The following is a 22,829-nucleotide window of genomic DNA, read 5'->3' on the forward strand; positions in this document are numbered from 1 at the left end:
GGGCCCCAAACGGGGGGGTGGGGGAGGGGGGAACTGTGTCTTTCGCGGGCCGTGCGGAAGCAGTCACGGCGTCAGGGCACAGGCAGCCGAGAAGCCAGGCACCGGTGGGGGGCGGGAGTGGGGGGGCTCAGGCACCCGACGGCCGCCCCCCCACCAGCCAGCAGCTCCTGGAAAGATGACGGTCCCTTAAGAAAGAGAATGTGCGACTGCAGCCCGCGTGGACAGCTTTATTATGGGAGTGGCGCCCGTTTTCCAGCCGCACCAACAACGGAGAAGCAGAGGAGCCTCTGGAATGTGTGAGAGTAGAAAAGTCCGTCCCGGGAGCGCGAGGCGGGGTCACTCGTCTTCCTCCTCGTCGGCCATGCTCAGGGACCGCGTGCCGGGGGCCCGGGCGGGTGCCGCCCGCTGGATAGAGACGATGCCGCTGAGCAAGGCGTAGCCCGCCATGGCCGCCAGCCCCGCCAGCACGGACAGCACCTGGTTCCGGCGCCGGTACGGCTCCTCCTCGGCCTCGGGGCCCGCTGGCGTCTGGCGTGGAGGCGGCACCTCCGCTGAGGAGCGAGGCAGGAAGGGGGGGGGGGGTTGGTTCCTGTGTCCCCCCCGCCCCCGCCAGCGCCCGGCCCGCAGCCGCCCGCCGCTCACCTCCATCCCAGGGGAAGTAGAGGCTGAGGATGTGCGCGCAGTAGGCGCAGAGGTTGTGCAGCCCCGCAGGTGGGCCTGCAGCCTCCCGCTGGGCAGCCTGGCCTGCAGCAGCGGCGCCAAGTAGCCGAAGACAAAGGCGTCCAGCGAGGCGGGGCTGGAGCGGAGAGAGAAGGGCTGCAGGGGAGAGCCCGGCCCGGGGGCGGGGCCCTGGGGGGCGGGACGCCCCGTCCTGGACCCGTCCTGGACCCACCCGGAGCGGGGAGGGCTCCCCAGGTGGGGCCGGCCGGGCCCTGAATGGGACTCTATCCCAGGGCTGCATAAAGGGCACATTGAGAGCCCCGCGGCCCCTCCTGCGCCTGGCGGCCCTCCCGCCTCACACACAGCCCCACTGTCATCGGGTCCGGGCCGTCCCGAGGACCTCCTGCACAGCGCCGGGGCCACCCCGGGCCCCGCAGCGACGTCTGAACCTGCCTCTCGCCCCCCACCCCCCAGACCACCTAGTTTCCCCGGAGGCAGACTCACGCGTCCCCGAAGAAGAATTTCTGAGAGCCCAGGCGCTGGGAGAGCAGGGTCAGGCATTCCCGAGCCTCCTGGTACAGCTGCAGAGAGGACACGGGGCGGGCTCGCGGCTGCGGGGCCCCCGGGCACCCCCCCACCGCCGTCCCCGACCGTCCTCTTCGGGGCTCCGCTCGCACCGCGGCCCCGGCCCCAGACGCACCTCCTTCTCCAGCTCTTCCTCATTCTCGGGCCTGTGCTCCCCGCACAGCAGCTGCAGCCGCTCCATGAACTGCCGCTGCATGCGGCCAGGAAGGAAGAAGTTCAGGGGAAAGGGCATAGCCTCAGCATACCACTTCCGGGTCACCTCCACATAGTTCTTGGTGTCCACCCAAAAAGTATGGATCTGGATGGGGGAGCAGGCAGGAGGGACGAAGCAGGTCTGAGCCGGTGCACCTGCCTAACTTAGGGCGGGCTCCCCGCGGCGTGCATGTGCGCCCCGCCCCCCCTTCCTGGCCATGGACGTCGGGAGGTTCGGTCACACTCACCAGCACCGGGAGAAGCTTCTCCTCCAGCAGAGACATGAAGGCCAAGGTGTCTGCCCCTTGTCGGGCCGACAGATCGTAATCGGCGTTGTACTTCTGTGGAGGAGATGACCGTGAGGGGGACGCCGGGAGGCTCCAGGGGCCCTTCCCCAAGGAGGGAGGCATCCTGTCCGGCACCACCCTCACCGGCCCCTGCGTGTAGCAGAGGGACGCCAGGCAGCTTTTCCCGCCGAGGCCCCCTCGCCTGGGCCCGTCCAGTAGCCTGTTGCTGTTGGCGGAGAGCCTGGGCCTTGGAGCCTGCTGGCCATCAAGGTCGGGCGCCCGCTGGGGGGAGAGGAAGGCCCCAGCCGCAAACCAGGAGCGGCTCCTGGAGTCTCCACGGAAAGCTGGAAGCACTCCCGCTGATGGCAACTTTCTAACAGGAACTTCCCAGTCCGGGCACCGCAGGGCTGGCGCAGTGGAGCTCAGATGCAGTGTGGGCCTCAGCCCAGGCCTCAGGAACCAGGGCCCCCTGGCTGGTTCTCTCAGTGCCCAGGTCTTGGCTATTTGTTCCATTTCATTCCATGGCCCGGGTGCCACCACCACACGTTGTACCCGCGCCCCATGTCTCAGCCTGCCACACCTCAGCAACCCTCTCTGCACATCCTGAGTGAGGTTTGTCCCCACATGACCTCTGGAGCCTGATCCTTAAAAAAACAAAAAAATCTCTCTGAACCTCAGTTTCTCCCCTGCAGAATGGGGTAACAGCCCTCTCTCAATGTGGCTGTGTTAGGAAAAAACCCTGCAGACTGGAAAAACTGTGCTCATACATAAGGAAATGAATGGGGCAGTGGCCCAGGCCCTACCAGGAGCTTTGATTTCTCCCTGGATCCCCTCTCTCCATGCCTCCCAGCTCCTTCACCTTTGGGAAAACACAAGAGGCTCCTACATCTGCCAAGTGTTCCCACGAAAGTTAGATGAGCCCTCGGAAAGCATCCCGGCTAAAGCCCTAGTTTTATAAAGAAGGGGCTTACAGCTCTGAGAGGTGAAGCAACTTGCCCAAGGTCACACAGCCAAGGACAGGAGGAAGGACAGTCAAGATATCCCCATTCCTCTTGTAATACTCTCTCAACTTCCCCACCCTGGCTCTACGCCTTGTCCATCCTGAGCCCCATATCCAGCCCAACCTGGGCCCTGAGAAAAGGACAACGGCCCTGACAAGTCCCTCTCCAGAGCCACCTTCGAGGGCCTCACCTGAGCCAAACGTTCTCTCCTGCCCTCCTTTCCCTTCTAGGTGTCATCAGCCCGTTTACCTCTCCTTCCCTGCCCAGCAGGCAGAAGGCCCTGTCCCTCCGGATACCGCCCCAGCGCCCCAGCTTAACGCCTGGCCGAGCGCTTACTGAATCCACACAGTGTGTCTGTCCCATCAGACTGTGTGCTCCTTGAAGTTGTGGGCCTCCTGCTTCTGGCTCGGCACAGATGACAGACGTGTGATGCGTTGACATGACTCAACCACTCTCACCGGCAGCCCTCCTACCCAAGCCACCTACCTCTTTTCGAAGATGGGTGATGATCTTGTGTGGCACCGAGATGACCTCGCCGTGACTGGTCCGAAGGGCAGGCAGAGTCCCTGACATGGAGAGAAAAGGACACCCACAGACCCTTAGCTGCCTATCCATGTGTATTTACACCACATTCCTGTCTGTCTCCTGCTCCTCCCCTTCCTCACCCCCCAGGGACACTGGGTACCTGAAGGGCTCCGCCAGGGGTTGGTGATCTTGTACACCTTGAGTGGGGCACCAGTAAATCTGGCATAGGTCTGCAGGGAAGGAAGCAGAAGGCAGAGAGGCCCCCACAGGGGAATCAGGAAGAGCAAAAACGGGCTCCTGGGTGGCTCAGTCGGTTGGGCGTCCGACTCTTGATTTTCGGCTCAGGTCGCGATCTCACGGTTGGTGAGTTCGAGCCCTGTGTTGGCCTCTGCACTGACAGTGAGTGCGGAGCCTGCTTGGGATTCTCTCTCTCCCTCTCTCTGCCCCTCTCCTGCTTGCATACGCGCGATCTCTCTCTCAAAATAAATAAACGAAAGAAAAAAAGAAAAAATATTTATTGAACCCTTGTTGTGCTGTGCTTGGTACTTGCCTCACAAAGAGGTGGACGTTATGGTTTCCATTTTACAACGGGTAACGCAGGGCTCGGGGGGGGGGGGGGGGGTTGTGAACCGGTCTCTAATACTAGGTCTGCCAGCAAAAGCCTTCCCTCTCCTGCCATCTACCTGATGTACAAACATCCTCATAAGTTCTTCCTACCCAGTATATCCCTTTTCCTGGAAGCACTGATCGTGCCCTTCTGAGGGAGTCTCTGTGGCCTGCTCCTACTTAAACCTTGGCACCTCAACTTATTACCTTTATTTGCTAACACGTTTGCCTTTCGGTAAACAACTACAGGGGAGGAACTAAGTCTTACTCATCTTTGCACTCCAAGGTGTGGTATCTGGGAGAGGCCTGATAACATGCTTATTAAATGAAAGAGTGAGTGAATAAAGTGAACGAACTGACTCCAAAGCTCTTTCCACAGAGCCTGGCGGGAGGCCTTTTGGTTCAATAAACGAACTCAGTAATGCTGTGTAGTGAGGAGGAGGTGGAGGTGGTGGTGGTGGTGGAGGAGGTGGAGGAGGAGGAGGAGGAGGAGGAGGAGGGGGAGGAAAGGGAGGCTGAGAAGACAGGAATGCCACGCCTGAGAACCCTCAGATCGCCGAGGCTCAGTAAACCTCCGGATGAAGAAACAGCCCTCAGAGACCAGGGATAGCCCCAAGGTCACACAGCCAGTAAATGGATGAGCAAGGACTAAAACCCATTTCCTGAACCCCCGACCAGGCCTCTTCCTATGGCTGCGCAAAACCTAGGCTGTTAAGCCACAGGGCACTGAGCCTACGTCGGCCAGGCTCAGTCTTTGATTGCCTCAGTTTCCCCCAGTGAGCCCGTGCTGAGGCGCCCTGGTCAAATCCGGACGATCGGCTAGTTCGGCTCCCTCCCCAGTCCTCCAGGGCGCAGCAGAGGGCGACGGCGCCACCCCTCACCAGCACGGCCAGGCTGTCCAGGTCCACTGACGGCAGCCCCCAGCCCCCCGACCAGCAGAACAGCTCCATGGGCGCCGCCATCTTGCCCGCCCTCTGTCCCGGAAGCACCTCCCCCCCGCGCTTCCGCCCGCCCCCCGCGCGGCCCCGCCCCCCCAGGCCCGCCCCTCGCACCGCCCGAGGCGCGGGCCGAGGGGAGGCCGCAGGCGAGGCGAGGCGAGGCGAAGCGGGGCGGGGCGGGGCGAGGCGAAGCGGGGCGGGGCGGGGCCGCGGGCTTTGGGGGAGGGCGGCCGCCGCCGGCTCCAGAGGCGGCTCCCGAAGTGGGGGAGGGTTCTCGGCCGGGCCCTCCTGGCGGAGGCTGAGCGCCCTGGCCGCGGGGAGCCCCGGACCCCCGAGGGCGCGGCGGGTCCCGGCCCAGCGGGTGTTGTGCTTCCGGTCGGGCTCTGGCGGCTCTCGCAAATCTGCACGCGGCTTGGGCTGCGCCAGGGCCTCGCGGGGCTCGGCCCGGAGCGGGGGCCGCGGGGGGGGTCCCCCGCGCCGCATGTTTTCCACAGCGCGTTATGTTTGGAGCGGGCCCCGCGCCGCCTGTCGCCATGGAAACAAAACAGGGGCGGCGGCGGCCGGAGCCGGGTCGGGCTGGGGCCGGGGAGGGGGGAGGGGTGGGGCTCGCGCGCCGTTGCCGTGGTAACGGGAACCGAGGCGCCCCTGCGCTTCATCCGGGTCACGGCCTGCCGGCCAGTACCCGCTGTGTTCCGGGTCTGGCCGCGGCCCCTGGCCTGTCCCCTGCTTTACTCCTGTCCCCGGAGGCCCTTTCCTCCTTCCTGATTCCTCCCTCCGAGCACTTCGCTGACCACTGTGTTAGACGCGCCCTCCGCTTCCCATCGGACGCTTCTAAGTTTTCCTAGGAGCGAGTCACGTGTCAGGGGACCCCCCCCCCCACCCTAATGAGGGGCACTCGCTTCGTCAGAGCAGCAAAGTTCATGCCATGCGGGCATCCCCTGGGCACGATAGCAAGCTACTTTCCGCCACTCCCTTGGCACCCTTTCATGCCAGCTGGGGAATAATGCCCACTGTCTGGCGCTGCCCCTGCCAGGGGCTCCTGCCTTCCCCAACTGCGACTTACAGGAAACGGTAGCATTCGGTAGTGGCCCCCAGCAGCGAGACGCCGGGAGGGAGGGAGGGAGGGAGGCACCTGGGACGGAGGACCGTTAGGGAGAGGCAGGAGGCAGGGAGGCCTCCAGACTCTTCCCCAGTGCTCCTGGTTCCCAGAGCTGGGGATGCCTCCAGGCTGATTGGCAGCTCTTTGTTTCAGCCCCCCCTCACTCGCCTGCTGGCCCCCCCCTTCAACTCCCCCTTCCAGTCCCTCCGCCCCCCGCTCCTGCTCTCTCCGCCTAGCCTTTTCCCCTCCCAGCCGCCTGCCTGCCAGGGGTAGTGAGCCAGCTGAGCGGCATGGAGACGCAGGAACTTCGGGGGGCCCTGGCTCTTCTCCTCCTCTGCACTTTCGCATGTGCCAGTCAGGACCTGCAGGGTAAGCCCGTCTCCATCCTCTTAGACCCCTTCTCTGCCTCCTCTCCTTCGGCCCCCAGCCTAGTAGCAGGAAACATGTGGGCAAGGGGAGAGTCCTGAAATTGAGCCGGATGGAAGATTGATGAAATCATGGCCATGGGGGTAGGAGTGAACAGCAGAGGGTACTGGGTGAGTGGGAAGTGGCCAAGGTCAGCACGAGGCCAGGGCAGAGGACTCAGGAGCTGGATGCTAGGGCTGCCTGGCTGGGCTGGTGTCTGAGCATCCACAGGCATTCCAGGCTCTGGGAGAGCAGTGCAAAGGTGGGCTCCTTCACCCCCCACCCCCAGCCAGGGCTCCTGGCTGCCCTGGGACATGGGGGGTGGGGTGGGGACCCAGAGGTCTGGGCTCTCCCGGAGGTCTGGCTGTGGGATGGGCCTGTGGGTGTGGGAGAGGTAGCTGGAGCGGATGACACAGGCACAGATTCATTACTGGCTGGAAGGGAAACCACAGATTGGCCAGGACACAGGAGGCACAGGAGCCCGGTCCTACATTCCCTAGGGGGAGAGGCAGACAGGAGGGTTGGAGCCCTCAGTGGGCAGCTCTTCTCATCCAAAGTGAGTGTGCTGAGCCCCCAGGATGGGAGGAGGGGCATCTGGGTGTGGAAGCAGCCAAACGTAGCAGCATAAAGAGAAACTGCTTTTCCAGTTCTGTGCTGTGGGCACCAGGTGCTACTTCTGCGTGGGATCAGCACGGTGGCTCCCTTGCGCCACCTGGTGGGGGCATCTCAGGGTTGCCGGGCGCCGTTTCTGTATTTGCAAGAGCGCCTCAGGCCCGTGGGCTCCCGGACCCGGTGGGGAGGCACTACTGAGGGAAAAAGGAAGGCACGATGCCCTGTCTTCCCAGAGCAGCAAGGGTTGAGTTTCAAGAAGGTGACTAATACTGCCTGGTGGCGGGCGTGGAGGTAGTGATGAAGGGTGCTCCACCCCCGAGGGCTCGGGGGAAGGGCAGGCCTTAGCATTTGATCCCTTCACTGACCTTGATGATCCTTGCCTGCCAGTGATTGACCTGCTGACTGTGGGCGAGTCTCGGCAGATGACCGCTGTGGCAGAGAAGATCCGGACCGCCCTGCTCACTGCTGGGGACATCTACCTCTTGTCCACCTTCCGCCTGCCCCCCAAACAGGGTGGTGTCCTCTTTGGCCTCTACTCTCGGCAGGACAACACACGATGGCTGGAGGCCTCTGTTGTGGGCAAAATCAACAAAGGTGACTGCTGGACCTCTCTTTTCCTGCAGTGGTGCCCCTTGAGCACTTTCTCTCATCCCCACCCCTGCATCCCTCTTAATTCTCCTTGGGCCCCATGGACCCATCAGGCTGTGCTCAGGCACCGGGGGTGGGGGGGTGGTGCACCTGGTACGGGGTGTTTGGAGGTGCCTCAGAAGGCCAGGTACCCAAACAGTAGAGTGAGGCCTAATGTTTGTATGGAGTGGATGTTGCACTTGGGGAGGGGAGGCCTGTCTCTGTGTCCTAGCAAGGGTGTGAAGCAGTCCAGCAGATCCCTGGCACGATTCAGTGGGTGCAAAACCAGCTGCCACCCTAGCAGGGGACAGAGCGATCTGATGCCACTGAAGAGTAAGAAAGTCTTGGTCTTTGAACCTGTTTGAAAAGCACGTATCGTGTGCACCTACCGTGTATGAGGTGTCGGGAGACGTTAGCTGAATGAGGACAATAGGTGTGTTACGCAGAAGAGTTGATGCGAGGCTCGGCTGGGAGGCAGGGGATGGGGGACAGTCCCCTACTGACCTCCCCTCCTGGGCAGTGCTGGTGCGGTACCAGCGGGAGGACGGCAAGGTCCACGCGGTGAACCTGCAGCAGGCGGGCCTGGCCGACGGGCGCACGCACACGGCTCTCCTGCGACTCCGAGGTCCCTCCCGACCCAGCCTCGCCCTGCAGCTCTACGTGGACTGCAAACTGGGTGACCAGCACGCCGGGCTCCCAGGGCTGGCCCCCATTCCTCCAGCGGAGGTGGATGGGCTGGAGATTAGGACCGGACAGAAGGCTTATTTGAGGATGCAGGTGAGCGGGAAGGGAGGCCCCGGTGTTTCTGCGGAAACAGTTTGCCCCCGTGGGAGGAGTTAGCGGGTCCTCCCACCCTGCTCTGCTCCTGTCCCCCCAGGGCTTTGTGGAGTCTATGAAAATGATTCTGGGCGGGTCCATGGCCCGGGTGGGAGCCCTGAGTGAGTGTCCGTTCCAGGGGGACGAGTCCATCCACAGAGCAGGTAACACGCAGACTTCCGTTAGCTGACATTCCGGACCCCAGATCACATCCTGTGGTCTTTATTGACTTTCATCTCCTCGATTTCCCCCTTAACACTCATTCCTGGGCTTCTGACCCTCTTATCCCAATCTCCTTCACCTCTGGGTCTGTGATCCCCAAATAACCCAGCCTTCCCAGGAAGTGTGGGTCACAAAACTCTCCAGGTTCAGGCCACCACCACTCCCCCCCCCCCCCCCAACCAGGGTGGCTGGAGAAAACAGCCATCCAGGAGAAGACCGGAGCTCCGTGTGAGGGGTGGGAAAGTGAACTGCTTGGTCTCAGTGGCTAAGAGAAGCGTCTTGGGTCTTACAGTGGCGGCTGTCACCCATCAGCAGTTTCTCTGAGCATCGTCCATCTGCCTGGTCTCCTTGACAGGGATGTTCAAAGGTTCTTGCTTAAATAAAACGCCCACTTTTCGCAGATCGGTCCAAAAAAGGACTGTGGAAGTAGGAGCTCGGCGGGGGAGGGGCGTGTGGAAATGGAGTGGATTGGGGCCCTGGCCCTGCTCTGGGTCGCCTCTCACTCGGATCCCTTCTGCCCCTGCCAGGCCAGGACCGGAGGTGTGGGCTTTGACGGTCTGTGAGGCAGCCCTTCGCAGAGTCTCTCGCCCGGTGGGAGAGCTGGTGCTGCCCAACCCCCCGTCACCTCTGCCCTCCTGCCATCCACCTGCCTGTCCTTATTCTAAGACTCCTCCAGGCCTTTGTTCCTGTCCCTCTTTTCCTTCCTCCTCCTGGCCCTCTTCACGACTCCGCCCTTGACTGTGTTTTCTCCTCTCCAGTGACCAACGCGCTCCATTCCATCCTAGGTGAGTGGGCCACGAGGAGGTGGGAGGGGCCAGGGGCCAAGGTGGGAGGGGCCAGGGGCTATGGCCCGCCACCTCTTCGCCAGGACAGGGTGGGACTTAAAAGGCGGGTGGGCGGGCAGTAGTGGCGGGAATTGGCTTCTGACCCTAAAGAGGGACCGGGGTGGTGGCCCGGTTCTGAGCCTCTCTGCACCCTGGGCTCTGACAGGGGAGCAGACCAAGGCGCTGGTCACCCAGCTCACCCTCTTCAACCAGATCCTGGTGGAGCTGCGGGATGACATCCGAGACCAGGTCTGAGCGCACCTGCACCAGGGAGGTGGTGCTGCTGGGGGAGGGGGGGAGCTGCCAGGAGCCGACTGCCCCCCCGCCCTTCTGTCTGCCAGGTGAAGGAAATGTCCCTGATCCGAAACACCATCATGGAGTGTCAGGTGTGCGGTGAGTGGGGAGCGGGGCGGGCGCCAGGCGACCCCGTGCCCCCGGCCCCGCAGTGGCGGTCCCCCCCACCTCTGCGGGGCCGGAATGGCCGCCTCGGGGTGGCTCTGACCTCGCCTGCCCCCCAGGCTTCCACGAGCAGCGTTCGCACTGCAGCCCCAACCCCTGCTTCCGCGGCGTGGACTGCATGGAGGTGTACGAGTACCCCGGCTACCGCTGCGGGCCCTGCCCCCCCGGCCTGCAGGGAAATGGCACCCACTGCAGCGACATCAATGAGGTGGGGGCGGCCAGCTTGAAGGCGCACCGGCACTCGGGGTGAGGGAGGCGGGAGAGGCCCAAGGAGGTGGGGTACCTGTCGGTCGGAAGCACGAGAGCCTGGGCTTTCTTTGGGACACCGGGGGACCGGAAAGGAAGCAAGACGGGAGGGGACAAAGCCTGTGGCCAAGACCGGAGGGCCATTGGGCGGCGCAGGGCAGTCTGGGCCTAGCCGGGAGGGGCCCCGGGGGGCCCACAGGCAGAGGCACCCGACCATCGTCCTCCGTTCCCCAGTGTGCCCACGCGGACCCTTGTTTTCCTGGCGTCAGCTGCATCAACACCATGCCCGGCTTCCGCTGTGAGGCCTGTCCCCAGGGCTACAAAGGCACGCGGGTGTCCGGTGTGGGTATCGACTACGCCCGTGCCAGCAAACAGGTCAGGTCGGGTAGAATGTGTAGACGAGGGGCGCCTGGGTGGCTAAGTTGGTTAAGCGTCCGACTTTGGCTTGGGGCATGATCTCATGGTTCGTGGGTTCGAGCCCCGCGTCGGGCTCTGTGCTGGCATCCTGGAGCCTGCTTCGGATTCTGTGTCTCCCTCTCTCTCTGTTCCTCACCAGCTAACACTCTGTGTCTCTCTCTCTCTCTCTCAAAAATGCGTAACCGTTAAAAAAATTTTTTTTAACTGAAAAAAAAAACGCATAGACGAGGTCGTGGCCTTGCCGGGGCCTGGTCGGCCGTCCGGGTTGAACATGGGGTCCTTGCGCTAACACCGGTTTGGGGTCTGGGCTTCGTGTCAGTGTCCACGGGTAGGGGCACGAGGAGATCCGTCATCGATCTGTCCCGTAGGTCTGCCAGGACATCGACGAATGCAGTGACGGTAACAACGGTGGCTGCGACCCCAACTCCATCTGCACCAACACTGTGGTAAGCCGAGCGGCCCAGCCGCATCCGTAGCGGTGGGACAGTGCGCCTACACACGTGAGCACACCCACACCCCACGTCCTACTTCCTGCTTCCTTCCCTGGGGCACCACGCGCACACGTTCCCCGCACCGGTTTGGAAGCCGGGTCCTGCTTCTCACCGTGACTGGCGAGCCCGGCTTTTCTGAGTGTCAGTCTATTCACCTGAAAAACGGGGCCGGCAGACGCCTCGAAAGGTTGTCAGGGGAACCCGAGGAAGTGACTGATGCGTGGCCTCGAGCAGGAGCAGGGAGTGAGGTCCCGCACCGCCGGCTGGGGCACCTGGCAGCCTGACCTCCTTCCTGAGTCACCGCTTCCCTCCTCTTAGGGTTCCTTCAAGTGTGGTCCCTGTCGCCTGGGCTTCGTGGGCAACCAGAGCCAGGGCTGCGTCCCCGCCCGCACCTGCCACAGCCCAGCCCACAGCCCCTGCCACGTCCACGCGCACTGTCTCTTTGAACGCAACGGGGCCGTGTCCTGCTCGGTGAGCTAGGCCTGGGGCTTGGAAGGAAAAGGGAGAATCTGGAGAGAGGGGTAGGGCTGGTGACCCTGCTTAGGGCCTGGGTGGGGCCTGCGCAGGGAAGGGAGGTGGTCCTGGGCGCAGGTGCCGGTTGGTGAGAATAGAGGCTGAAGCAGGGAAAAGGGTGGGGCAGGAGGAGATAGCAGGGACCCTCATTCCTACCCGCCCCGCCCCACTGCCCCAGTGTAACGTGGGCTGGGCCGGGAACGGGAACGTGTGTGGGACCGACACGGACATCGACGGCTACCCGGACCAGGCCCTGCCCTGCATGGACAACAACAAACATTGCAAGCAGGTGTGGGGCAGGTGGGCGGGCAGTGGGGGGGGGGGGGGCGGGGGGCAGGCACCCTGGCTGGGACAGGCCACAACCCATCCGGCCTCTCTCTCCTGCTCTTTAGGACAATTGCCTTTTGACCCCCAACTCTGGCCAAGAAGATGCTGATAACGATGGCGTGGGGGACCAGTGCGACGATGATGCCGATGGCGATGGGATCAAGAATGTCGAGGTGCCTCCTAGCCGTCCCACCCCTTCCAGTTCCTCTGCTCCCCACCTTGCCTTGCCCCATGACCCTGCCCCCCGTTGGTCCCTGGCAGCTCTACAGGAAGGGCCCCAGGACTGTTGGGGGGGGGGGGGCACACGCCCTCTGCCAGGGCAAGATGGTCACGTGGAGGCTGGGCTAGCTGGCTGTCAGGATGGGGTCAAGGGTGTGGGGGTGAGGAGGCCAGCAGTGGAGAGGAGGCCTGACCCTTTTTCTCCCACCCCAGGACAACTGCCGGCTCTTCCCCAACAAGGACCAGCAAAACTCAGACACAGATTCATTCGGGGATGCCTGTGACAACTGCCCCAACGTTCCCAACAATGACCAGAAGGACACGGATGGCAATGGGGAAGGGGATGCCTGTGACAACGACGTGGACGGGGACGGTGCAGGACGGGGCTGAGGGGGGTGGGGGCCTGTAAGAATTTGGATGCAGGTGGGCACAAGGGGCAGCTAGGAAGTCTGAGACTGGCGTGGGGCAGGGGTCAATGGGAATGTGAGGAAGGGGGGCAGGGGGCGCAGGCAGGGGTCTTGAGCAGCCTTTCTCTGAGTGGGAGGTGAGCTCTGGGCTCTCACCAACGCAGAAGAGGATGTGACGTGTCCTAGTGACGGCTCTGTGCTATCCCCGTGTCTTATAGGTATCCCCAACGGACTGGACAATTGCCCTAAAGTCCCCAACCCCCTGCAGACAGACAGGGATGAGGACGGGGTGGGAGATGCGTGTGACAGCTGCCCTGAAATGAGCAATCCCACTCAGGTACGGCGGTGCGGGGTAGGGGGCCGGAGGGTGGAGCCCCAGCCCTTCTGATAGGAAGTGGGCCAGCCATCCTCCAGTTACCAACAGATGCTGAGAACCGGCCCCTCTCCCGCAGACAGACGCAGACAGCGACCTGGTGGGGGATGTCTGTGACACCAACGAGGACAGGTAGGGTTGGCAGAGAGCTAGATGGTCCTACAGGGCTTCCTCTCCTCTCCTCTAGCACATACTCAGTCTCCTCCGTGGTTTAGCCTTGACTGTCCACCACTGTCGAGCAGGAGGTCTGCCCTCCACCCCTGCTGTGGGACTTCACCCCACCTGGCTGACGGCAGGGGGTGTGGCCGAATGGAGGGTACACCCCAGTCCCCACCCCGAAGAGAGGGGGCCGTGTGGCCGAATGGAGGGTACACCTCAGACCTCACGCCGAAGAGCGGGGATGGATGTGGTACTTTTAGAGCCTTTATCTGGTGCCTGTTCTGGGCAGCGACGGGGATGGACATCAGGACACCAAGGACAACTGCCCACAGCTGCCAAACAGCTCCCAGCTGGACTCCGACAACGACGGCCTTGGAGATGAGTGTGACGGGGACGATGACAACGACGGGATCCCAGATTATGTGCCTCCCGGTCCCGACAACTGTCGCCTGGTTCCCAATCCCAATCAGAAGGACTCAGATGGTAAGGCTAGGGCCCCACAGAAGGTTGGCCCGGTGTGGGCCCTGCCCGGGGAGGGGTGGCGGCGCGGCCTCGGGGCCACGGCCAGGCCTTCCCAAGTGCCTGGCCTCACTCTGCGCAGGCAATGGCGTTGGTGACGTGTGTGAGGATGACTTTGACAATGATGCGGTGGTTGACCCCCTGGACGTGTGTCCCGAAAGTGCGGAGGTGACCCTCACGGATTTTCGGGCCTATCAGACGGTTGTCCTGGATCCTGAGGGTGATGCCCAGATTGACCCAAACTGGGTGGTGCTCAACCAGGTACTAGGGCACCGGGTTGGGCAGGTGCTGTCAGACCAGACTGCCAGGTGGGGGCTGGCAGGGGCGGGGGGGCGGTCAGAGCACTGGATCAGGGCTTCCTTCCTTCCTGCCACGACCAGGGCATGGAAATCGTTCAGACCATGAACAGTGACCCCGGCCTGGCCGTTGGTATGTAAGGGACACCCAGCTCAATAAGTTCCAAGTGGAGAAATCCCACAGGGGCGGACGGTGGGGGGCTGAGCTGGCCACATGTACAGCTGGCGTCCCATCGCACCCCTGGCCCACAGTGGGCCACCGGTAGCTCTGCCGGCCCTGACCTCGACCCCGCCCACCCCCAGGATACACAGCCTTCAACGGTGTGGACTTCGAAGGCACCTTCCACGTGAACACGGTCACAGATGACGACTACGCAGGCTTCCTCTTCAGCTATCAGGACAGCGGCCGCTTCTACGTGGTCATGTGGAAGCAGACGGAGCAGACGTATTGGCAGGCCACCCCTTTCCGGGCGGTGGCTCAGCCCGGGCTGCAGCTCAAGGTCTTGCAACTGCCCAGACCCGCCACCTCCTCGGGCCCTTCCCCAGACTCCCCACCCCCCACGCGAGTGGGAACCCTCTTTCCCAGCTATCTGGCCTGGAGGTTGGCTCCCGGGGTCAGGGAGTGGGGGGCCCTCCACATTGTTCTCCCGCCCACCTTGACTTCCTCCGCCACCTGCACTTACCAGCCTGTGGTCCGGGGCCTGTGGCTAACGCACCGTCCTCACCGATCCCCTCCAGGCAGTGACATCCGCGTCTGGCCCAGGTGAACATCTCCGGAACGCCCTGTGGCATACTGGCCACACCCCTGATCAGGTGCGGCTGCTGTGGACCGACCCCCGGAACGTGGGCTGGCGGGACAAGACCTCCTACCGCTGGCAGCTACTGCACCGGCCTCAAGTCGGCTACATTCGGTGAGGGGAGCGCTGAGCCCTCCTGCCGGACCCCAGGCCCCGCCTTTCCTTCACCTTTAGCTGAGACCCACCGGACTGCCCCTCCACTGCGTTCCTCGGTGCCCAGTGCCCTGGGCCAGGACCGGGCCGCTGCTCTCTCTTCCCTCTCGCCACAGACGTACCGCCTCAGCCCCGCTCTCCTCGTCCTCAGGCAGCCGGGGCTCTGGCGCGGGTGCTGCGGAAGGAAGACCTGTAGGCAGCGTTGGGCGAGTCCTTCCTTTTCCGTGCTCCGTTTCCCCCTCCGTGCAATGGGGCGATCTTGGGAGCCTCTAAGCCGCAGGCCAGTCTGTGGAGAGGCCCATCACTTCCAGCCCCTTCCGTGCTCCATCCCAGAAGCTGCCCCATCAAAGTGTCTGACCTGGAGGGGGTCGTCATTTGCAGAAGAGTAAACCGAGGCCCAGATGGCACATCTCTTAGTAGCGGAGCTAAGGCTTCTGGGTTCAGTGCCGTGTGCACAACCGCGCATCTCCTAGTCGGTGGGGATGACAGGGAAGGGACAGCCAATGGCAAGAGCCCAGGGTCCCGGGACTCGGGTTGGTTCCCCTTTAAGGTGCCTGGGGCTGCAGGGTGCCAGGGCAGGGGATGAGGGAGGGTGGACTAGAGCCTGGGAAGCGGGTGACTTCACCCCCCAGCCCATTGTGCTCATTGTCATGACAACCCAATCCTCGCTTGGAATGCGGCTGGTGCTTTGAGATGCAAAGGGGGCGGACAAAGAGGCAGGGGCCCCAGGCCTGAGAAAAGCACCCCGTCCCTCCCCTTTCCTTCCTCCCTCTCCCTCCTTCCGTTCTCTCTCAGGCCCGGTGAGCTCGAGGGGGGTTGGGGATGAGCAGGGCCCGGGCTTGATGGCCCAGTGCCCACTGGGCACCCTCGCACCAACGGACACCCCTCTCCCGGACAGGGTGAAGCTCTATGAGGGCCCTCAGCTGGTGGCAGACTCCGGGGTGATCATCGACACGGCCATGCGAGGGGGGCGCCTTGGCGTATTCTGCTTCTCCCAAGAGAACATCATTTGGTCCAATCTCCAGTATCGATGCAATGGTGAGGCTGAAGACTGGACCAGCCTGACCTTCCGGCCCTTGTCCCTCCTGGGAGGGTCCCATCCTCTGACCCTAGTGACTCCTCCCTCCTCAGACACCGTGCCCGAGGACTTCGAGCCATTCCGGAGGCAGCTGCTCCAGGGAAGAGCGTGAAGAGGCGGCAGCCGGATTCAGAATCCTGGTCTTTGCCCCTCTGGCCTTGGGGTCCGTCCTGGAGACCCTCGGGTCTAACCTGCAGCCGCTCAGCCAAACGCAGACCCTCCTCCGGCACCCACGGGAGTTCAGTCCCAGAGGGGTGGTGACCCCACTGTTCAGGAGATGGGAAGTTTTCAGGGGGTATTTCTCAGGCACTAACCCCAGGAAAGAGAACACATTGCCATAAAGTTCCAGTGGTTTTCCACACGAGTTGGTGTTGCTTATTTTAGGGATTTTCCGGGGTAGTGTGGGGAGGAGGAGGGCTGGTAGGATGAGAGTTAGAGATCTAGGGGAGGTTGGGGGCCTGGTGGAGGAAGAACGGTGCTGGACTGAGGTAGGTGAAGGATGAGGGGCTGGTCCGAAAATGGCTTAGGTGCTCCCAGCCCCACTTACTCACGGTGGCTGCGGCGACACTCCAGTGGATCTGAGGTGGTCCGGGTCGAGAGCCAGGAGGGCTGGAGCCGGCCCGCTCGGGGTGAGGGGGGGCCGGGGGGCCGGGGGGGCCGGAGGCCGGGACGAGTGCAATATTGGCGGGGGAAAGAACAACACTGCACCGCGTCCCGTCCCTCCCGCCCGCCCGGGGCCCGGGACCCCGCTCCGCACCGCTTGCAGCCGGACCAGCCCCAGAACCGGGGTCGCGCCGGGGAGTTTGGTCCACTTCGGAAGCCAGAGACTCGGCGCCCGGACGAGGGGGAGGGGACGGCCGGGGGAGGGGGGCGCGGGGAGGCAGAAGGGGAGACCGCGGTGGCCCGGAAAGCCGCTTTCCGACACCCAGCCGTTGCGCGCGCTTGCTCTTTAAATACTCGGAGTGCGCGGCGCGGAGCCGTCGCCGTGGCGACGCGTGTCCCAGCAACCGGACTGAATGGCTGTTGCCTGGCAACGCCGGGGCAGCAGTTTTGGGACCGCCCACCTAGATGCTCGCGCCTTCTCGGGCGGCCGGGCGGGGGGCTTCCGCGCCCCTCGGGCCTCCGCGCGTAGCCGCGGCCCCGCTTCCTTGCACCCCGCCGCCCCGAGGGTTGTGAAAGCTCCTTTTCCAGTCTGTACCCGCGGCGACTGGGAACGGCTTTCCTAATGGCGTAGCTGGGGAGGGGGGGGCGGTTACCTCTGGGGGGGGGCCCGACCCCCACGCTCCACGTGCGCGGCGCCCAAGCGTTTGCGCCCTTCGTTCTTCTCGCCACCCCCCCCCCCGCCCAATCACGCACCCCCCCATACAGTCCCCGGGTCACACCGTGTGCTTGTCTACCCCCAATGCCACTCTGGGCCCCCAAATACCCTTCGGTTGCCCCACCTACTCTCTGCCGCCCACATGCGTCACTAACCTGCCCCGTTTCCCCTCCCACATTCCGCTGTCCTCTCCCACATATTTGGGTGCCCCTTCCTCGTACCTCGGGACCCCACCCACTGAGCGCCGTCTCCTCCAGACGCCGCCCCCACGCGCCCCGGGGTCCCCCTCTTGCCGCCAGCCCCTCCCGTCGGTGGAGCCGAGCGTCCCTGCCCTCTGCGTCTGAGCCCCAGACCTGCGCGCCCGGCCCCTCGGGCCGCCCTCGGGCACGCCGCCCCCTCCGGCCAACCGGGCGCCCGGGGTCCCCGCGCGCTGCCGCCAGGGGGCAGGAGAGCCCCGCCCGCCGCGAGCCGGAGCCCCGGGCAGGGGAGACCCCGGGGTGCCGCGGAGCCCAGGTTTCGGCCCGCGTCCAGTGGGACTTCTTCCCCGCCCCCTCCTCGGGAGGCAGCCAAGGCGGGAACGCGGGCCCTGGAAAGCCCGGCAGGGGCGGGGACTGTGGGTTTCGGTGGATCTGCGCGCGGAACCCGGCAGGGAGCGGCGATTCCGGGAAGTGGCGGGGGGAGGGGGTCCAAAACTGGCCCCCGGCCCCCCCTTTCTCGAGCCTTCTCGTCCCCCCCGCCAAGCCCCCACGGTGGGGCTTCAGGGGGCCCATTGAGAATGGGGAGCGGGGTGAGGGACGCGAGGGTGAGCTTCCTCGGCCCGCGGTCCGGGACCCTAACCCGGCCCACTTCCTCTGCCCCTTTTCTCACCTCGGCTGTTGCCCGGAGGCTAAAACTAGAGCCGAGGAGGCCCAGGTCCTCGGTTCCCCCCCACCCCCCACCCCTGCTCCTCTTCTGGAGCCGGGCAGTGGCCGGTGATGGGAGCACCCGCGGGATGTCAGAGGGTGGAGTGATCGGAGCCCACGTACCCCACCTGAGGGGCCAGGAACGGTTGGGGAGGAGGAGGAAGAGGTAGGAGGTAGGGAAAGGGGGAGGGGGCGGGGTTTTGTCACCTGTCACCTGCTCCGGCCGAGCCTAGGGCGGGCCGGGGACCGGTATAAAGCAGCAGGCGCCACCTCACACGCAGCTCCTTCCCGAGTGTGTTCCGCCCCCTCCCCACCCAGCTCACCACCACCATGACGCCGCGATTCCTGGCCCCTTGCTTCCTCCTGCTCCTTACAGGTGAGGGGCACACCCGGGGAGGGGGCTGCCTTGCTCGTGTGGTCTTCTCAGCGTTTGCGTCAGGTCTCTTTCCTCGCAGATGGCATCCCCGGGGGCGGCCTGGTCTGTGCCAGAATACAGGAGGGCGGCCAAGGGCAGACAAGAGCCGGCCCCTCGCCCCTGGGGAGAGCTGGTGCCAGAGGCATAGAAAGACCTGGAGAGAAGTCTGGGGAGGTGTAGGGGGGGCGTGGGGGGGTCAGGAGACATAGATCTTAGGAGCAGAGAAATGGACAGCTAGGAGCAGGGGTGTGGGGGGAGAGGGAGGTTGCCAGCCAGGAAGGAGGAGGAGGGCCCGACCAGGATTTGCCCCACTCCGAATCTTCCCGTGCCATTGCTTCTCAGGAGGCCGAAGGATGTCTTTCCTCCTTGTTCTGATTTGACCCCAACCCAGACCTGTCCCCTCAACCTCTTACACTTATCACTGCAGCCCAAGACACCGCTGGCACCACGTCCCTGGCCATCAGCCCTACCTCAAGCTCGACCTCCGCCCCAGGACTCCCTGACACCTCGCCCCTGACCACCACTCACACCTTGTCCTCGACCACCACTGACTCCTCGCCCCTGACCACCACTGACAGGTCGTCCCTGACCACCACTCACACCTTGTCCTCGACCACCACCGACTCCCCGTCCCCGACCACCACTGACAGGTCGTCCCTGACCACCACTCACACCTTGTCCTCGACCACCACTGACTCCTCGCCCCTGACCACCACTGACTCCCCGTCCCCGACCACCACTGACATGTTGTCCTCGACCACCACTGACTCCCCGTCCCCGACCACCACTGACATGTTGTCCCTGACCACCAATGACACCACGTCCCTGACCACCACTCACACCTTGTCCTCGACCACCACCGACTCCCCGTCCCCGACCACCACTGACAGGTCGTCCCTGACCACCACTCACACCTTGTCCTCGACCACCACTGACTCCTCGCCCCTGACCACCACCGACTCCCCGTCCCCGACCACCACTGACAGGTCGTCCCTGACCACCACTCACACCTTGTCCTCGACCACCACTGACTCCTCGCCCCTGACCACCACCGACTCCCCGTCCCCGACCACCACTGACATGTCCCTGACCACCAATGACACCACGTCCCTGATCACCACTCACACCTTGTCCTCGACCACCACTGACACCTTGTCCCCGACCACCACTGACACGTCGTCCCCGACCACCAATGACACCACGTCCCTGACCACCACTCACACCTTGTCCTCGACCACCACTGACATGTCCCTAACCACCAATGACACCACGTCCCTGATCACCACTCACACCTTGTCCTTGACCACCACTGACACCTTGTCCCCGGCCACCACTGACACCTTGTCCCCGACCACCACTGACACGTCGTCCCCGACCACCACTGACATGTCCCTGACTACCAATGACACCACGTCCCTGACCACCAACGACACATTGTCCCCGACCACCACTCACACCTTGTCCCTGACCACCACTGACACGTCGTCCCCGACCACCACTGACATGTCCCTGACTACCAATGACACCACGTCCCTGACCACCAACGACACCTTGTCCTCGGCCACCACTGACACCTTGTCCCCGACCACCACTCACACCTTGTCCCCGACCACCACTGACACGTCGTCCCCGACCGCCAATGACACCACGTCCCTGACCACCGCTGGCACCTCATCCTTCACCAGCAGCCCCGCCAGCCACAGCGCCAGGACCACCACCAGCGCCACTAACCACAGTGTGGAGCCCGTCACCTCCTCCAATCATAAGACTTCTCCCCAGTTGTCCATTAGGATCTCCTTTTTCTTCCTGTCCTTTTCCATTTCGAACCTTCAGTTTAACTCTTGTCTGGAAGATCCCAACACCGGCTACTACCAGGAGCTGCAGAGAAACGTTTCTGAGTGGGTGAGTGGCTCTCTTTTCTCTGTCGTGCTCCCCCAGCAGCAGCCCCAAAACCGCCTGAACGGTTTGCATCAAGCCTTAGTCCCGCCCCTCTCACCCAGTTTTTGCAGGTTTATAATCAGGAAGATTTTCTGGGCTTCTCCAACATCAAGTTCAGGTACAATTCCGGGCGTGGGCCCTGTGGGGAGGGCGGAAGTTGCCGCCACTGTGGGGAGGGCTGGCGCACTCACAGCCCCGGGGTGGGGGGCGGGGGGGATCGCTGGCCCGGACGCTGGGACTCCTGGCTGAGTTCTCTTTCCCCGGGAGCAGGCCAGGATCTGTGGTGGTAGAATGCACCCTGGCCTTCCGACAGGGCACCACCGATGCCCTCAACGTGTGGACACGGCTTGACGAGCACAGAGCAGAAGCAGCCAGATACGGCATGTCCATCTCGAGCGTCCGTGGTGAGGCCCCCGCCTCCCGGGCCCCTCCCTCCCGCCTCCGGGCTCCTGCTCTTCCCCAGGGTGCTGGGAGGGCAGGGCCACCTCCCTGGGACAGTATTTTGACCGCTGCTTTTCTTCGTAGTACGTGACGCGTCATTTCCTTCCGCTGCTGGGTCCGGGTCCGGGGTACCCGGCTGGGGCATCGCCCTGCTAGTGCTGGTGTGTGTCCTGCTGGCACTGGCCGTCGTCTATCTCGTTGTCCTGGTGAGTGTGCGGCCTCCGGCCCTGACCACAGCTGCCCCGCTGGAGGGAGCTCCATGGCCCCCCCTGACACCCTGTTTCCCCAGACCGTGTGTCAGTGCCGCCGGAAGAACTGCGGGCAGCTGGACCTCTTTCCGCCCCGCGATGCCTATCACCCTATGAGCGAGTACCCCACCTACCACACCCACGGGCGCTACATCCCCCCTGGGAGTACCAGACGCAGCCCCTATGAGGAGGTGAGGGTGGGGCTCGCGGTGCTCTGCTCGGGCCGGGCAGGGGCTCGGGAAGGATGCTTGCAAAGCCCGGAGAACTTGGAAGGGAAAGGTGGTGCGGAGGACGCGGCACAGGGCCTGGCGAGCATGGGGTCAGAGGTCAGAGGAGGCCTGGGGAGGGGACCTTGGGAGGAAGGGGACCTCCAGGGAGAGGGTCCCCACTCCCGGCGTCTCCAGCTAGCGTTCCCTGCTCTGCCTAACGAACGGGGATCTCAGACACGAAAGGGGTGAGGCTCCGTGCCCAGGGGAGCCCTTCCCGCGGGGACTCACAAGGGAAGAGGCACCTGTGCCCCGCCTCCCCTCCAGGCTCCTAAGAGTGGAGAGTAGATTGAGAAAGGCTGGCAGGAACGTGGGCTAAGACGTCTGGCCAGGCGAGCCTGGGCGCCGTGGGCCTCTGGCCTCTGGAGGAAGCGAGGACCCCTCCTCCCCCTCTCCTCACCTGGCCTTTCTCTCCAGGGCCTGGTAAATAATTACTCGGGCCACCTGGGGCTGGAACGCCACTCCAGGTGGGGGAGGGGAGTTTCCTTCCCTTGACCCTGTTTTCCTTCGCCCGGGGACTTCCTTCTCCCAGTTTTACGGAGACACACGCATACACCTGCCGGGGCTGGAGGCACGGAGGATGGAAGGAGAAGGGAGCAGTAGGGGAGGGCAGGGGGGCTGCCGAGAGCCCAGGGGAGGGAGTGAAGGGGAGCGGAGGGAGGAGGAGAGGCCCCTGTTTACGGTCACCTGGCTGCCAGCAGGTGTTCTTCCAATTAACCCTTCCAGAGTTAGTGAGAGTCTCGGGCCTGTTACCCCGCCTGGGGTGGGACCCACAGCCCCGGGAGGCGCTCTCAGCCGGCGTCTCCCCCCACCCAGGTCTCCGCGGGCAACGGCGGCGGCAGCCTCGCTTACACGAACCTGGCGGCCACCTCTGCCGACCTGTAGGGCGTGTTGCCTGCCTGCGTCCAGCCGGTGCCAGCTGCCTCCCCCGGGCTCCTTGCTGCCAGGCCTCTCCTCTCAGCTCCGTCCCGGGCTGGTGAGCTGGCAGTTCAGCTTGGGCCACTCACAGGCCCCACCACGTCCCCTCACCGGCCTCGGCCCTGCCGAAACCCACTGGAGCCCCTTGGGGACAAGCCTGGGACAGTGGCTCCCAGGAAAACAGGCCCAGAGAGCCCTGAGAGGGAAGTTAGCCCCAGAATGTGGCTGAATAAAATGTGGACCCCCTCTGTGCTGCCACCTTGGGATCTGTCGTCTGTGGCCCCTCGTGACCATCTGTGACCCTGTGATGGGGGCACCGAATGTGGGGAGGGGACCGGAAGGGGTCTTTGCAGGGGATGGGGGGGGTGGGAAGAAGGCAAGAGGTGGGGTTCATCTGGAAGGCAGGAGGCGTGGTGAGGAGACGACATTGGGGTGCCGGTCACCTCTTCCCATCCCTGGCGGCGCACGAGGAAGGAGGAAACGAAACCGAGGCGGCTCCGAGGCTGGCGTGACCCGGCTCCACCTGCACC

At 63.9% G+C, this 22,829-nt stretch overlaps 3 protein-coding genes across 6 annotated transcripts; 2 read left to right on the forward strand and 1 right to left on the reverse strand.

The window, feature by feature from the left end:
- Positions 1-211: 211 nt before the first annotated feature.
- On the reverse strand, positions 212-4,856 carry MTX1 (metaxin 1). Its single transcript, XM_042926181.1, is given in 9 exon segments — positions 212-551; positions 643-702; positions 705-796; positions 1,165-1,241; positions 1,361-1,543; positions 1,686-1,778; positions 3,212-3,291; positions 3,411-3,480; positions 4,738-4,856. Coding segments are annotated over 9 exon segments (951 nt in total). The 5' UTR covers positions 4,819-4,856; the 3' UTR covers positions 212-336.
- Positions 4,857-5,394: 538 nt separating this feature from the next.
- THBS3 (thrombospondin 3) lies at positions 5,395-16,214 on the forward strand. 3 transcript variants are annotated; one of them, XM_042926107.1, is made up of 23 exons: positions 5,395-6,262; positions 7,298-7,504; positions 8,058-8,314; positions 8,415-8,517; positions 9,334-9,360; positions 9,566-9,648; positions 9,741-9,792; positions 9,918-10,066; positions 10,339-10,479; positions 10,890-10,967; positions 11,331-11,483; positions 11,704-11,814; positions 11,918-12,025; positions 12,285-12,444; positions 12,697-12,815; positions 12,931-12,983; positions 13,300-13,493; positions 13,612-13,790; positions 13,910-13,958; positions 14,129-14,325; positions 14,564-14,736; positions 15,674-15,813; positions 15,907-16,214. In XM_042926107.1, exons 1-23 carry the CDS (start codon positions 6,184-6,186, stop codon positions 15,963-15,965), a joined length of 2,871 nt encoding a protein of 956 aa, XP_042782041.1. In that variant the 5' UTR covers positions 5,395-6,183; the 3' UTR covers positions 15,966-16,214. The 3 variants fall into 3 exon arrangements, with proteins under 3 accessions (XP_042782041.1, XP_042782042.1, XP_042782043.1); XM_042926108.1 differs by lacking the exon at positions 15,907-16,214 and adding an exon at positions 14,797-14,967 and having other exon boundaries at positions 14,564-14,638; positions 15,674-15,777; XM_042926109.1 differs by lacking the exon at positions 15,907-16,214 and adding an exon at positions 14,927-14,967 and having other exon boundaries at positions 15,674-15,760.
- Positions 16,215-17,940: 1,726 nt separating this feature from the next.
- Positions 17,941-22,551, forward strand: MUC1 (mucin 1, cell surface associated). Of its 2 annotated transcripts, XM_042926142.1 has the most exons (8): positions 17,942-18,449; positions 18,916-19,050; positions 19,099-20,390; positions 20,489-20,544; positions 20,697-20,830; positions 20,952-21,073; positions 21,157-21,306; positions 22,198-22,551. In XM_042926142.1, exons 1-8 carry the CDS (start codon positions 18,404-18,406, stop codon positions 22,264-22,266), a joined length of 2,004 nt encoding a protein of 667 aa, XP_042782076.1. In that variant the 5' UTR covers positions 17,942-18,403; the 3' UTR covers positions 22,267-22,551. The 2 variants fall into 2 exon arrangements, with proteins under 2 accessions (XP_042782074.1, XP_042782076.1); XM_042926140.1 differs by having other exon boundaries at positions 17,941-18,449; positions 18,916-20,390.
- The last annotated feature ends 278 nt before the right edge of the window (positions 22,552-22,829 follow it).

The sequence above is a fragment of the Panthera leo genome, chromosome F3 (genome assembly GCF_018350215.1).
Source record: "Panthera leo isolate Ple1 chromosome F3, P.leo_Ple1_pat1.1, whole genome shotgun sequence".
NCBI classification, from domain to species: Eukaryota; Metazoa; Chordata; class Mammalia; order Carnivora; family Felidae; genus Panthera; species Panthera leo.